The sequence below is a fragment of the Chiroxiphia lanceolata genome, chromosome 17 (genome assembly GCF_009829145.1).
Source record: "Chiroxiphia lanceolata isolate bChiLan1 chromosome 17, bChiLan1.pri, whole genome shotgun sequence".
In the NCBI taxonomy this organism is placed as follows: Eukaryota; Metazoa; Chordata; class Aves; order Passeriformes; family Pipridae; genus Chiroxiphia; species Chiroxiphia lanceolata.
This window is the reverse complement of record NC_045653.1, coordinates 931,901-948,107: the sequence shown is the minus strand read 5'-3', so window position 1 is coordinate 948,107 and position 16,207 is coordinate 931,901. Positions and strand designations below refer to the sequence as shown.

The 16,207-nt window shown below is 40.9% G+C and overlaps 1 protein-coding gene across 7 annotated transcripts in view; it reads left to right on the top strand.

The window, feature by feature from the left end:
• PHF20 (PHD finger protein 20) overlaps positions 1-16,207 on the top strand; it is a 74,877-nt gene that overhangs the window by 51,965 nt on the left and 6,705 nt on the right. For 4 of the 7 annotated variants that reach the window (XM_032704625.1, XM_032704628.1, XM_032704630.1 and 1 more), the window contains 5 exons: positions 2,768-2,866; positions 3,463-3,624; positions 5,825-6,021; positions 11,117-11,216; positions 13,951-14,146. In XM_032704625.1, coding sequence (XP_032560516.1) covers positions 2,768-2,866; positions 3,463-3,624; positions 5,825-6,021; positions 11,117-11,216; positions 13,951-14,146 — 754 coding nt within the window. The remainder of the gene's footprint in view (positions 1-2,767; positions 2,867-3,462; positions 3,625-5,824; positions 6,022-11,116; positions 11,217-13,950; positions 14,147-16,207) is intronic. The other 3 variants (XM_032704626.1, XM_032704627.1, XM_032704629.1) reach the window with 1 other exon arrangement.

The following is a 16,207-nucleotide window of genomic DNA, read 5'->3' as shown; positions in this document are numbered from 1 at the left end:
TAAAGGGCATGAAAAGGTTATTGCTTATTTTTACTGTTTGATATGTGGGTCTTAATGCTGTTAAACTCTTGACTGTCCAAAACATTAAATGTTTTAAGTAATCCTGTACTTATTGAGATACCTAAACGTAAAAGGGGGGGATGTGGTGGGCATGGGGCGCGGTGACCTGGGGTGTTTTATTTTGTTAGGGGTGGTTTTTTTAATAGCATTTGTAATAGCGTGTTTATACTGAACCTGCTCTAGTAGAGGTGGGTGACAGCCATACAGTGGATGGGGGGGGATGTGTGTGCACACACATGCACAGAAACAATACATATGTTAAAATACTTTATATGTGTATAAATAATATATAAATAATTTCCAGGTACCTCTGGATTTACTACATCACCACTTTCAGATATATGGTGAGAAAAACACAAACTCTGAGCTTAGACTATTCTGTCTATAACAGATGATCTGTGTCCTGGAGATCTTCACCTTCGCTGCCTGTCTATGTGTTGTTCTGTTGATCATAGCAGTGAGGCAGTGCCTGGCACCTCTCTTTGTGCTTGGGCATCTTTTGCTGCCCACCCTTGTAGGAAGGCCTGACTGAGATCCCTCAGTCTCCTCGCTGTTCTGACTCAGTGGGACACGTCTTCCTGGGGAGTGTGGTATTTGAAGATTAGAATGAACTTTCACGTGATGGAGGATGATGAGTACTCATCCTGGTCCTCATGAACCTCTCCCATTCAAGGAAGTTGAAGTTTTATGTTTTTGCAAAAAAACCCCAAAGCTTTTAAAAATGTAGTTATTGAAAATGTAGCTTCATTTTTAGGATTATACAAGGCAGTTTATCATTCTGTTTGATCACACAAACCTGTGAGGATACTCCTAACCAAGACAGTCTCCCTATCTGGTCTTGGGTCAGTAAGAATTCATTACACTTTAGAGTGCTTGTGAGAAAGTTTAAGACAACAAGATTCTTCAGTACACAGTTTTTGGAAGGCCCTGGTATAACACTTGAATATTTGTTCTTTGCAGATTTTTTTTTTTCAGGGAGCATGCATTAACTGTGGTGTGCAGTCAGAAGACAGCTGTACACAGAAATTTGCAAATACTTAGATTTTTTCAGATTTTAAGACATACAGGTTAGCTCAAGGGGGGAAAAGTGTAGAACAAAGTGACAATTTCAGTCATATTTATGATGGATATATTCACAGTGACTGAGACAGCTTACTCTGTGCTCTTGGATATCTTAAAACAAATCCAGTGATCTGACCATGTGAATGTCAGTTCCCAAACAAAAGGAAGCAAAATTTTCCTGCTTCTGTTAAGCTCAGTTATTCTCTCTTTGCCCTTCTGGAAGAATAAAATGGCAGAACTTCTTGTATCCCTGTGAGCAGGGAGAAGGGAATGGTACCCGGAGGATCTTGAGCGTTGGAAGAATAGGAGATATGAGGACAGAGGAAAGTAAGAAGGAAGTTGTACTGACACTTGAATAACCCCCTCAACAGCCATGGAGGGGGGAGGAAGATGGCTTTTGTGCTGCCAGTCCTACTGCCCTTGGAGGACAGGTGACTGGGGTGGCCAGCTGCCATCAGGGCAGCAGCTGATGTGGCACTGAGACCATCACTGCCCAAGTGCCAGGAGAGGCACAGCAGGGGCAGAGGAGCAGGAGACGATCAAGGACTAAGAGGATGGGGAGGTGTGGGGCTAGACTCTCCTGAGCATGTCTCCTGCATCCCAGTTGATAAACATGACTGATATTTGCAGTTTCTCAGCTATTTGTGCCATAAACACACAGCCAGTGAATTGGGCAGTTTGCTATTGGCATGTATGAAAGAGGGTGACGTAATACACGGGTACTGCTGGTTTGCTTCATAAGTGGTTACAGACCAGCTTAAATGGTTTGCACAGGAGATTTCTTACAGTATAAAGTGTCTTTAGGTGCTTATTCTGCTATCCATCACCAGAAATTGAAATAAGTTTGTGAATAGGAGGGTGAGTGGCTCAATCAGCCAAGCTCTCTGAGAGCAGAGCCATTCTGAGGTGCAAGGCATCCCTCCATAGCAGGTGTTGATTGCACCGGAGCTGAGTCAGGATAATTTACTTAAGGAGCTGTGTAAGTATCTGGATATTCTGCTGCAGAGTCCTAAATCTGAAGGACAGAAGTTGTAGACAGACTGGGATCTGGAATGCAAGGATTTGTGCCCACGACCTCTCAGCACGGTTATGTGGCACCGCGCGTGCTCTGGTACCGCGCCTTTGAGGTTGGACGGGACTGACACTCAAACACATCCCATAAAATAGGATGGAGAACAGATGTTGAGAGAATAGTAATTAAAGCCACTTGAACTAGCTGTTACTCAATTTGCAATGAAAACAAAATATTTGACTGAGGAACTGAACTGAAGTTAGGGGGGGTTGGGGTTTTGTTCTTGTCAGGCTTCTGTTACAATGCTACTGAAATGTTCATCCATAATAATTTAGGAAGTGGATATAACAAATCCTCTTCTTTTTTTATAATTTTCTGAAGTGTGTAAATAATAAATGGGCACTGCTGTACAATTGATTTCTCCCAAATGATATTCTAATTTTGTTATGGCACAATCAAATTAGAACTTTAAAATACACCATTCCAGTTGAGAGCTGGAAATTCTTACAAATAAATTTTCTTGGGTTTTTTGCAGTGAAATGGCCTTGATTGTCCAAAGAAATCGTGGAGGTCTTTATAAGTAGAATAAATGTATATATTTAAAAATTAATTTGCAATATTGTCTAATTTTAGGTGTTAAAGAACATGAGAAGAACAAAGAAAGAAAATCCAAAGACTATGGAAGATCCAAGTCAAAGAAAAAGAAAAAAAAGAAAAAGAGATCTAAGCCTGGTAACGCTCATTTTTCTTCTGTAGATGAAAATGGCGCTATTATTTTGTATTGTTACTCAGTCTAGCTCAGTCAAGAGCAGACATTGCAGTTCAGACTGCTTTCTTCACTAATATGTTAGCTCTGATTTTATTAACTGGTTAATTTTAAATTGTGGTTAGCATGATCTGCCCACTTTGAAGTCCGTGGGATTAGGGAATGTGTGTAGCCTGTGTGAGTAGCAGTGGGATGTGAGGGGCAGGTTTCCAGCCAACAGTGCTTGTGTGGAAGTGCCTGTAAAGCAAAAGCATTTGTACACCTGCTCACCCTGAGGACTAGTTGGGCTGGAAAGGGTGGTCACTTAAAACCTTTCTTGCTTCTGTCAGCAGTGAACAGTGACTGAACAGCTTAAAATTTTCTGTTTCAGACAAAAACTTTCTTGCCTGTCGAAAGCTTGCCCAGCTTCCTGCAGCACTGTGTAGTCCTGGAGCCCCAGCACATCGAGTGGGGACGGGCTCAGTGACTGGATGTGCCTGCTGTGGGTGTGCATGGGGCTGTTCTTCTGTCAGCTTTTCTTGACCACAGATTTCTACTGTTAACACTTCTTAAAATTTTACAGGGTATTCCGGCGTTGGGGAAAACACAGATGTCTCACAGGAGCTTTCTCCTGAAAAATCAGTTGTCACAAAATCTATTTCTTCAAATAAATCATCTGCCCACCCGAGCACACCTCTGCACTGTACTGATTCTGGACAGCACAGGGGAAAATCAAAAGCAAATGGTGAGATAACTCTCCTCTCTGTCTTGCTGGTTCTGCCTTTTGTTGCTAGTAAATATGTGAGCTGCACTAACATACTTGAACACTAGTTCTTATGGTGTGAATTTGTCTTACACAGCACTCTGTGTGTTTCCTTGTCCCTGCCTGACGAAGCTGGACCCACTGTTTTGCCAGATGATGTTGCTGCTTTTTGCTCTGACTTTACCTTCATATACACGTTAAGACTGTTGCCCTTATTTTAGTAATCAGATTAATTTTGCGTTTTTTGCATCACCTTATTAACTCTAAAATAACCATGTTCAAACTTCATAATTACATTTTTCATATTTTGAAAGGTTTCTACAAAGTGAGAGCTCCTTGAAAGTTAAAAATGGGTGCTTTGCAAGTTTGCTACAGAATGTGCTGTGTTTGAGAGACCACTGGGTGTGGTGGTGTGTAGTTGTGTAGATACACTGTGATACCCGGTCATAATGACTCTGAGCTTCCTAATGAAGAGCTCTTGGGTAGCTGTTTATTGAGTAGGTGTTTATTGGTGTCTTCACAGTACTTTGTACACAGAAGTCATAAAAATGTGGCTGCTGTGTTCCAGCATTCGTAATCCTAATATCTTGGTCCAAATTACTATTTACTGTCACAAGATGGTACACTAAAAAAGACAGCAAACAGTTTGTTCTCTCTCTTGTTCTTAAAGCTCACAAATTAGAGGAAATAGGAAACGTATGACAGCTTGATGATGTACAAGAATCTTAAATTCCTTATTGTACAGCTGCACTGTGAAGGACTATCTGATTATTTTTTTGGACACAACTCTCGTTGTTTGACATTAGGCAAAACTAAAAATTAACTTCAGTTAATTCCACTACATAGGCAAAACAGGAAACATTAAAAACTACTGAAGTGCATTTGGTGGTATTGTCTTGAAACGCATTCTGCAAGTCTAAGCAGTTGTGTTTTCAGACTATATCAGCCATAGAACATACAGTAACTTGGCCATCAGTTGCCCAGACTTCTTTTGATCAATTCATAGACATTGAAAGTGGTGGGAAATATTGGAAATGGTTTTTATTTCATCCTTATCACAATTGCTTTGCTGCTTTTTGCATCTGCAGAAGTTGTACCACCAATAAAAGCTGTGCCTAGATAAAGTGTGGTGTAAGTAGAAGTGAAAGTCCTGTGCAGTGTGGCAGTGTAGTGTGCCTGACCTGTCACTTCAGAGCACCTTGGGAGTGTCCCAGCTCAGAGCTGGAATGAAACTTTGCAACTATTGCATTGGGTTCTCAGCCCTTTTAATTTGAGAACAGATATTTCTCCAAAAGATGTAGTTTATACCACAGACTGGTGGTTCTGGTTTTGCATTCTGTGAGCTAAGTGATGAAAATAGTTCTACCCACCATAGGTGAGACCCCACAACCTTACTTAAGAGTGACTAAAGTTTTCATCTTCCATTCCCCTCCAACTCATTAGATTATTTCCAAATAATTAAAATCCTTGTCTTCTTCCTCCAATCCTCCCATTCTATCCCCAAGGAAGATGCAGACATTGATTAATATTATTGAGATAAGAATATCAATTTAACCTGCTCTTTCAGTAAAGATTTTCTTGGCAGTTTTATTCAATCCAGAGATGCATTAATGCTTTGGCTAAGTGGTGTGAATGCATTCTGGAAGAATACCTTGGGCTATACACTGCCCATGAGTTGATCCTAAACGGGAGACTAAATGAAAATAATAATTTCTGAAGCAAGATTAAATTCTGTGTTGGACTCAATGTTTCTGTCACGAAGACATCACTTTGTGAGATTGAATGGTTCATAAAACAGAACCCTCTTGCTGCTTTTTGGGAACTCCACACTAAAAGTGCCAAATCACAATTCTGCACAAATTGCAGCAACTAGTATGACTCCTATTTGGATGTACAAGCCTGGTTTTGTTTATAATACTTACCTGTCTAAAGAGAGTTTGGATCTTTGGTTTGAGACACTGTATGCTGAACTTACCATTTTAATGACAGAAGCTGTGAAGTTGGAATATTTTTAAGGAGCTATTAATGAAAATATGAAACTTCATGATGTAGTAACCTTCAATAAGGAGTTAAATTTTAATGTTCCTTGAATGACACTGTGAACTCATACTTGTAGGAATGTATATCTGCATACTTGGGATGAGATCTTGAGGGTCGTTTGACCTTTTTTGTAATCACTTAGGATTTTATATAAATACTTCTTGTGCAGAGGATGACACCCTGAGTGAGTCATCTATGGATAGCTTGCTTTGGAGTGACGACGACTGCAGTCAGGATGTTGATGTAACCACCAACCCTGATGAAGAAGTTGAAGAAAGTGATTTTGAGATTGTTCGGTGTGTTTGTGAAGTAAAAGAAGAAAATGACTTCATGATTCAGGTACGAATTGGAGGGTAAATGCTCATGTCAGTGGAAAAGCATTTGTTGGTGGTTGTTTTTTTTTTTCTTCCTGGCAAGAAGTTTGACTGGAAGGTACAATTCTCCAGATAGGCTGAAGGAAAAAAAAAGTAATTACTGGAGTGTTTTGCTTTGAAGCAGAGCTGCACTTGTCCATTCTGCAGTAGTTAGCAAATTCTTAGTTCCTAATCTTCGTAAGGCCATCTGTCCATTCCACATATAGGCGCTATTTTTAAACCAGCTTCCCAGAAAACTCAGAGCAGCTTCTATTATCTCTTCTGCTTAAGACTGTTGGTAAAAACCTCTTTGGAAGTGCCCTGCCTATTTACTTTTACTTTTTGAGATGTTTGTAAATCGTCAGGAAATAATTCCATATGGAGCTGCTTTGAACCGTCACACCCGGTTCCTCTCAGTTTCAAATAGCAAAGTCAAACAGATCAACTTCATTTTTTTTTTCTCTAATTTTGCCATTGCTCCTTACATGAGCTGGTCCACATTGCTAATTCCCCATGAGTTTCAGAAGTAGCATATGCAGGAGCTTAAGTGTGTGATGCTCTTGAACGAAGATGACAAGCTTTTTGTAGTTGCCCTTCTGAAGAGATGAGTTTCCTGAAGAAGTTAGTTGATTTTGGGTGTTTAGGGTTTTTTTGTTTTGCCTTTTTTTTTTTAAGAGGCTCCCACCCTTCCTATCTAGATCACCTTTTTCTTGTGTGGACCTCCAGTTCAAAGTGTCAGTAGTGTAGCCTTTGAGGTAATTACTGCATTCTTTTGAGGTTTATTTGTGAAAGGATATGGCATGACACTAACACTAACTTCAGAAATATTTTTTTGGCACATGAACCTCACTCCTCATCTGCAGCTTTTGAAGTCACTTTCCCAGGCATTGTTCCTAACTTTGGCAAGGCTTGAAATCCACTTTACAGAACCCCTTGCTGGTACAGTTCTTGGCCTGTTCTGTGAACTGCATTTCTCTTAGGCAGTTTGGAACTAGGAGGGAAGACAGAAGCTGAGCTCAACTGGCTTCACAGCTGCTGATGATGTTTTGGTGGACTTTGCTTGAATGGAGGCAGAAAAGTGTTAAGGTGAAGAGGGGAGCACTGTTCAAGTTGCAGCGTGAAGAATTCTTGACTTCTGCAAAAGACCAGTAGAAACACCTTTTTTGCCCTGAACATCAACAACCTAATTTTAAAAATTTTTAATAGTGCTGGCTAATGCAGCTCAGTTTGATGTGTGTCCTTAACAGTGGAGTGGAACAGCTGCCTTGACTGGGGAGTTTTCTCTGGCCTTGCATGCGATTTCATGGAGGTTTGCTGGGGAAGGTGAGATACTTTGTCTCTTAGTGGTGAATTCACTTTGATGCACACCTTTATGTTAGTGTTGGATGCTGACATGCAGGGCAAAAGGTTCCTTGTGCATTGGGAGGGGAGGGTGCAGTGATGGGCAGATTGAAGTAAATCTGAGTGTACAGGAGAAAAGGAGTCTGACGGTGGGGAATAAAGGGGGTGGATGTTTTCTGAAATGACTTTATACTCCAGACTACTTCTTTGTGTTTTAATTTTCTGGGAAAACTTAGTTCAACACTAGGTCAGGGTTGCAGAATGTAGGGAACTGTGAGCTGGCTCAGGACACAGCCTATGGAAAGCTTTCCTGGAATGTTCTGTGGGCTGCTTCTAAGATTGGCTTTCTAGGTTGAACTAGTTTGGGGGTTTTTTTGAGCATCTTGCAAAGTTTTAAACACTTCAGTTGTTTTATGAAAGAATTGGCTGGGAGAGCAGGTTATTCTCTCTGGAAAAGAGATGCAGATGGACAGTGTGGTGAGTACCTGCATTCATTGTGGGGATTGAGGCAATAGGAATTGGGAAGCAAGGAGGCGGTCACAAGATTTTGTGGGGCTGAGATGGGGGTGCAGGTTAGGTTGTTTGCTTAAGGAAGCAAATGCTGTCCTCCCCACAGCTTTCTGTCAACCTGTATTTTTGGGAAAATGTTTTGAACAGTCTGGTTGTCTGTTGATGTAGAAATGCCCGAGTTTACTCTTTTTAAGAACAGAGCAGTAATACAAAGCAAAGCTGCTATGTTATACAACTGTGGAATTATCACAAGGGGAACCTATTTTCAGCTTTTCAGAGGTGGAGTGCCAAGATTGACACTTCCCTTTGGCTTTATAGAGCGAGAATCTCGTGTAGTTGTCATAACTTTATAATTAGGAAAGATTTCTTCCCTATTTTCCACTCACACTTCAATCTGACACTTGGAAAATGAATTCAGAGCTGTCTGCCTTAAGGAACTTGGATTTAGATTGGTCCTTTCTTTCTGAAGATAGGTCATTTTGCTCAGGTATGGGGTTTCAGAAGAATACTGTCCTTCTTTGCACTTTTCTCCCTTGGGATGTTTATTTTTCCCCTGCTTTATTATTCTGACTGAAATGTACTGGCACCTGGGGTACCTGCTTGAGCAGGCTGTGTACCCATCTGCCTGGACTTGGGATCAGAGTTAGGAACCAGGGCAGCTTCTTCATGCATGTGGCTGGAGGTTCATTTCTCCCAGGATACATGGATCCCCTCCTCTCTTACAAGAGGGAGAATGAAAAGTCATTTTCTCATTGAGCTGTGCTCATTGCCACGAATGTGCCAAATTTAGAAATAATGGGGGAAAATGTTAATTTTAAACACAAGCACCTTATTTTCCCTGAAAGATTAGGGACATTTAAGGCTTAATGAAACTCATACACATTTAAAATGGGAGTTGGTTCCATTTAGGTATTTAAACTAATAACACCCCCCCCCCAGTTCCACTTAGAGATTTTATATAAACTTTCTTTATCCTGAACTTGCCTTAATTAATTGTCTTGAGCAATTTGTGCATTAAGAACATCATGTATTGCACCAGGGTGCAGAACTCTGGGTTTGCATTTATGGAAGTACCTGCTTCAGGTAGTAGAAGTTTAAATCAAGAAAAAGCATAAAACCCCCAATCTGTTGTTGGTTAATGCTCTTTTTCCCAGTCTCTGTAACTCTGGAAGGAGGTTACTAGATTCCATTTCTGGAGCCTTTGTAAAGCAGCTGAGTAGCATTGCCCTGTGTTCTGTCTGGAGGCACAGTACTCCCTTTTCATGGTGAGGCCCAAACCAGTCCAGACAGACTGTTGTTGTCCCTTCTTTTTGGTCTTTATACCTGAACATGGGTGTGTTTGTGTATGATGTATATGATGCAGAGAATTCTGGGGCTGGGTTTGGTGGCCTCAAGTGATGGAAGTAAATGGACTTGGGATGTTTTTGTTCAGGAATGTGAAAAGTTGCTTTAAATACATGTCCTTTGTGTTCAGTTATTTCTGTTGTTACTTGAATTTCGATTGAAATATTTTTGCACAGCACTGTATGTTTTCCTCTTCCAAATTTCCTACTTGATGTGCTTTGAATCTCCCTGCTACTGCCTGGGCAGGGGTAGCTTCCCTGCAGCGTGTGTGCCAGCAGGAGCCTGGAGCCTGGCCAGCCATGCTGTGCAGTAGAACCTGCAGGTAAATGGAGGACCTGTGCCCTGGTGGGGTACATACTTAAATATCAGTTGAGTAAAGTAAAAAAAAAAGTTGGGATGCTTCACTGGAGTTCTGGGCAAAATTGCCTGGAAAATCACTGAGTGCAGTCCTGTGCAATATGGCATGATTTATTGGATGCAGGTGTAACTAGAACCAGGAGCTCACTTCTTGTTTTTACCACAGTCTGTTTTTTCTCAATCCATTTTCTTTGTTTTAGAACACCTTTTTCTGGCTCTAATAATCACCTTCGTGAAAGTAGGATGGTGTCTTTGCCTTTTTTGAAAACAACTCCTTATTGCTTTAGGACTGTTCACCCATTTTGTAAGGCAAAACATTGTTGGTCCCATCCTTCAGAAACCTGTTTCTCTACAACCTTTTGCGTTCTCTCTTCCCAGGGCTTCTATTTCCTCCACCCCAGGGCCACTCATTTAATGCAGTGAAGTATTCAGAACCTGGTTGTCTCTCTCTGTCCCTCCTACCTTGAGGAATGGCAGCAGATAAGAAGAGCATTAATAAAAGTGGTGTTGAACACAGATGAGATGTTTAACAAGTTGGCATCTTTGTAAGTCAGTGAGGAGCAGCAGCTGAGGTTGCTTGCAGTTGCTGATGGGGTGTGTTTTAGCTCATATTAGAATCCTCCACCAACACTAACGAGACCCCTGCATTAGGCTTTTGGCTCATGCTTGGGAAAACAGTGATTTTGAACTGACATCACAGTTTCAAATCAAAATTGACTTAATATGTGGGGGGTTTATTCCGTGTTTCAGTGGTCTGTAGGCTGCAGTCGAATTTTGTCTCCTGTGAAGATATGGGAGGGGGGAGAAAATAACAGAAACAGAACATGTGAATATAGGGTTTTTTCCTGCTCTAGAACTGTTTAAGAACAGTAGCTCTAAGAACACTGATTGTATTTTCAGTAGTGTAACTGTGCTAAATAGATCCAAACTGTGTCCAATCTTTGCCAGTATGATGCCCCCCCTTGGCAGGATGTTGGAAGCTTTTGATGCTAGTACAGCTGTATCTGCACTGCAGGTTTGTGCTGGTAGAGCTGCCTTTGAAATGGATGAAATGTTAGTGCTACAAGAATCAGTAAAGCATAATATTGGCTAGTCCTGTGTAACATAAGTGTCTCTGGGATTTTGTAATTGAATGTGGTTTACTGTTTGAGGGGAAAGCTTTTTAAATCAGAAAAATAGATCTGTTTCACTGGAAAAAGCTTGATTGCATACTGATTGCTGTCCTGGTTATGTGCACATGCATCCTGTGAAAGATCTTCATCTCCAAAGGGAATGTTTTTGTACCTTTCAGAATATCTGCTTTCAGTTTTTAATTGTCATTCTCCAGAAATACACATGAAAAATGTCTGGGAAAGGCTCAGATTTTATTGCAGTCTGATTCTTCAGTGTGTTTGCTTGTCGCTGGAAGGTGGGTTGTGGGTCTTAATACACCTTTTTGTCTTAAAATATGTAGATGCTGTGTCTCTTAATTGATGTATTGAGCTCGTGGCCTTCGTTTCTGTTAATGTGCACTTCTTGCCTTTGAACAGTGTGAAGAGTGTCTGTGCTGGCAGCATGGAGTCTGTATGGGTTTGCTGGAAGATAATGTACCTGAGAAATATACTTGCTATATTTGCCAAGATCCTCCAGGTACAGAAATTTAAGATTACATATCCTTCTTACAGATGTAGTACATTTGCTAGTTTTTATATATATATAGCTCAAAGATTAAACTCCGTTTTTCCCGTAGCTGTGTCTGTCACTATAGGTAATTTTCAGTTACAGAAAGTTTAATTTCTGTGAATGTCCATGAGTCAATATTGTGGAATTACAGCTGGACAGGAATGGAGTGGATGTTTTCACTGTGATGACCATCTGTCACGTTTTGCTGTAAGAAGGACTGCACTGGCTGGCTGTGGTAAATGAGTGTAGAAGCACTCAGGAAGCTGAAGCAAAGACTCCCCACGGGTGCATCTCAGGGGATGTGGCTGCGTCTCTTCCCCAACAAGGCTGGGCTTCCGTGTTCTTTATAATCAGTCAGCACAGGGCTCTGCAGCTCTGGCTCTTGTCGTTGGCTGCATCCCCTGAGACAGCCTGTGTATTGGCATTTATCTGGGGGAACACAGAGGGGATTAAGCAACACTTTCCCTTCTCCTAACGATGTATTTTTAAATACCTTGGTCCACAGCAGGTAAAATTACACTTAGGTGAATATTTTCTGACTTCCTACTCCATGGATTACAAAGCCTCGATGAAAATGGAAACAGATGAGGTTCTTGCTTGAGTCCATGTTTAAAAATGGCAAGAAAATAGATCTGTGGCCTAGTGAAAAGACCTTTTTGGTTTATATACATAGTTGGATTGTGATCTCAGATTTTTTTGGTTGTTGAAAGATATAGCTCTTCTGTACCTTAACTCATGGATTTGTGTAGTTGGTTTACTGATGTTTGTACTCACAGCAAGAAAGACATGCCACACTTAAATTTTAAACTATTTCACTACACAGATAACAGTATATTTAAGGGGGTTTTTTACAGTATCTTGCTTCTAGGATTTTAACCCTTTGTTTTCAAGATATGCTTTGTGTCAACTGAAGTTAGTTTTAAATGTAACTAAAATGCACATGCAAACTGTCATCACACTTGAATATCAGAATGGTTTTGTGTAAAAACTGACTACAGCTTAGTTTTGCTTATTTAATCATTAACTGTTCCTTTGAAGGTTCTAAAATTTACATTGGGGGAGCCTAATTTTTACCTCTGTTTTCAACAAGGAAAATGTCCAACTTTTTAACTGCATTGATGGCTTCTCAATTTCAGTGACTCTGCTTTTGGCTTGAAATGAGCTAATAGGCTCTGTGGATCTACAAAGAAGTGGCTTTTAAAACTGGGCATGGCAATTCAGCAAAATCTTTTTTAGGAGCTTTCCCCAGTCTAAACTGCTGAGATGTGTTACAGCATCACTTACGCTTCTGGAAATAAAAGCAAATTTGGTGTAATTTTGTCTCAAAACTGTATGAACTGCTATTTTACTCAATTCTGTTTCAGTCAAGTGGGATTTTTAAGACATTGGTTAACATTTACCCCTGCTTAATCATGATCAAGATGCTTACAGTGTAACTGATTCATTCAAGCTACACCATATACACCTCAAAAGGGAGCGCTTTTTACCTCAGTGTACACATCATCTCGGTTGTTCAGCTGACCATGAAGTTCTAAAAGTTTCCATTTTATTCTTCTGGACTGAACTTTATTTTCTGTTACAGATGGCAGCTTCTCTAATGCAGAGATAAATGAAGGAGGGCTAATGTAGGTGTGTCAGGAACATCTCCAACATGGTCCTGACCATACCTAGGAGTGTCCTTCTTTGTACAGTGTGGGCTGAGCTGTTACAGCCTTGAAAATTCCTTCTTCCCTGGGTTGATTTCTGATGCCACTTAACACCCCTGTAGTGCCATCCCTTGTCCTTACTCTTTTCTTTTTTTTTAGTTTCTCCTTAACTGCTGAAACCTCCAGTCAGTATTGGCCTGTGTGTATTGGAGAGCTTTTTGGGGCTGTTCTCAGTCTGTGCTCCAACATTATCCCTGGGTTTGGGGGCTTGCTGCCTGGGCTCTATGTAGGGCAGTGACTGTTTCTCAGGGTGCTGAGCTGTCTGCTGAGAACATCTGTTGTAACAGTACGTTTTACAGAGTGTGGGGGAGCTTTTGTTGCATATTTGTTTGTGTGTTTGCAATTTAGCAAGCATCTACAGTTCTACTCTTTCCTGCTAATACCATTTTTTGACAGCTTAAGTTACTTTTACTGATGCATTTATCACATTTAACGTTTCATTTCAGTTGTTGTTGATACTCCAACCTCTTAAACTAGAATTACCATCATTAATAGCCTAACTTAGGAGATTTTCCATCAGAACCTCATCATTGGTTCCTTTAAAATGTAGTTTTGAATACCTGTACTAATACATGTGTGATGTTTAAAAATAAGACCACTGGGAAAGGAAGTTCACTGCCTTTTTCTGTGTTTTGCTGTCTACAGAGACCTGCATTCAGACTGTGGTTTGTCATAACCATGGTTAGACTAGACAGTGTGATATCCTGCTAAAATATGCCTTTCTCTGCCTCAGCTGCAGCTCTTTGTTGCTGGATGTCCTTGGATGGAATTTGGGGTCTGAATGGTTTTACAGTTGGGCAGAGGTTTTTGAGTTCCCACTTTACAAGGTCTTCATTTCTTCAGAGTTTTGTCTGCTTTTGTAGGATCTTATTTGTTCTTACCAACAGCACCACTAAAGCTTTTGCAATGCTTGGAGATAATCAGAGTTACTACCAGTCGTGTTAACATACCACAGTTAATGCTTCATTTTAACTCACTCATTACTCTCACTTTAGGTCAGAGGTCCAGCTTAAAGTATTGGTATGAGAAGGAGTGGTTAAGCAATGGTCATATGCATGGCTTAGCATTTTTGGAAGAAAATTACTCCCACCAGAATGCCAAGAAGATCGTGGCCACTCACCAGCTGCTTGGGGACGTGCAGAGAGTGATTGAGGTGCTGCATGGGCTGCAGCTGAAGATGAGCATATTGCAGTAAGCGCATTTCAGTGCCTGCTGGCACCTTCTCAGGGGGAATTACATTGCAAGTAGAAAAATAGTCACAAATTCAGACTTCTGTTTGTGCTGCTTTGTGGATTTATAACGTAGTTTGAATTGCTGATGTGATCTTGGAAAAGGGCTTGGCTGCTTAAAAGCTGTTGGAGTGTGTTGAGTGTCAATTGACCACATGTATAAAAGGGTTGGGAAAGTAGAAAGAGGGAAAAAACTAATAACAGCAGCTTCTCCTGAAGCACCTAAATAGAGTGAAGTAAGAAGAGGAGGATAGGTGTATAACCTGTGGCAACATTCTTACAGCACTTACCTTCTCCATTCCGGTAAATCTACTCGTAGCTTCTCCATCAGGAATCAGATGTTTTCATTGGGTGTGGTGTGTTGCTCTGCTGCAGTGGGAGAGCAGATGCACCTTCAGCAACCTGCAGGAGTTCATTTCTGTGCAAAGGTCATTACAGCTATATCTGAAGAAAATAATATAATAATTTATATAAATCTTGATTTTCTTTGTATAAAATCAAGTTTTCTGCATCTTTTCCTGTTCAAAGTCATTCTTAGGTTGTGACGACTGAAAAAAAATTTTCCTAACTCAAATCCAGCAGTTTTAAGTTGATTGAATTCCATTGTTATAATTTATTAGTTGATAAATTGCACAGCAGCAGCTATTTGGAAAGCAAAGCTTTTAGTGCTTTCAGGGTTCTTTAGACCTTTTCCTCTTGTCTGTGGTGATGCAGGAGGTCCACTGGCAGGACTGGAAATGCTCAAACAGTGGAATAATGCTTGAAGCAAGAGAGTAGCAATTTTAACATAAGGTTTTGCTTTTCCATTATGAGATCCTGTAGTCAGATCTGCAAGTAATCCCTTCCCTCTTTGGAGACTGGAACATAAATATAAGGCCACTCCTTGGGCCTTTTGTTAAAGAGTGAGACTTCAAATTCTGATTTTCTGATTGTGAATTGAGATTTATGTAGTGCTGAGGTATGGAGCACAGGACAAGTATGTGATGCTTGTTACAGGTTTTGTTCCTTTTCTCTCCCATGCTGAAGTCAGTGTAATGGCCTGGGTTAGTTAAAGGTGGGCTGCAATCCTGTTTGGATCATCTGGTTAAAAGCTTCAGCCCCTGTTTTCTTTGTCATCACATAAATCAGAGACAATTTGAAAAATTACTGAATTAAAAGAATTATTATATTGTTGATGCAGATCTACCATCTAGAGGAGAGGAGATGATTTCACAACTGCCTGTAATTATTAGGAGAGCATTGCTCAGTGTTTCAAGGAGTTGGCAAAGGATCCAAGGTGACAGTGGCAGTGCTATGGGAGGGAGAACCTTCAGCAGGCAGGAGTTAAAAGGTTACTCAAGTATTAGCGTTTGAATTTTCATCCTTACGTAACTGGTGCATCATTTTTCAATTCTCTGTCTTCTGTAAAGTTATCCCTTGCTCTTTGCTGAGCAAAATAGTGTCTTAAGTGTAGCAGATGAGTGGAGCTAGAGCAGAAAGCTTTGGTGAGTGATCCCCTGGCTCTCAGTTTTGCAGGCAAGCCTGAGAGTGGCCAGGGAGATCCATCCCTGCCGTGCCGGCTCTGGAGGCAGAGGTGCTGCTGGGAGGTGTCTGAGCAGGTCCTTGGCAGCTGTGCTGTGCTTCCCTCTGAGAGACATGGAAGAACCTGAGCTGCTGTAGGATGGGCGAGAGAGCAGTTATTTCACAAGTGAACTGCTCATGTGTTGTTGAGTGCTTTGGTGAGCAGCTGGAAAAGCAGGATCAGCTGAATGGAATAAGTCCATCCATCTTTGCAAGGAAGCAGAGAGGGGGCTTTGGGGCAGCCCCCCCCTCTCTGTGCAGCCCAGTGCAGGTGCTGTAGGGTCAGAGTTTGCTCCACTTTGCTCTCCTTGTACTGCTGGCTCGATGCCTGACACACATGTGGAAGAACATCAGTTACAATGCTCAGTCTAAATTTTTTGTTAGTTGTATCTGTGTAACCTGATATGTATAGTTGTCCCTTCTGCTGGAATAAATAACATATTAGTCAACTTGAAAACAACTA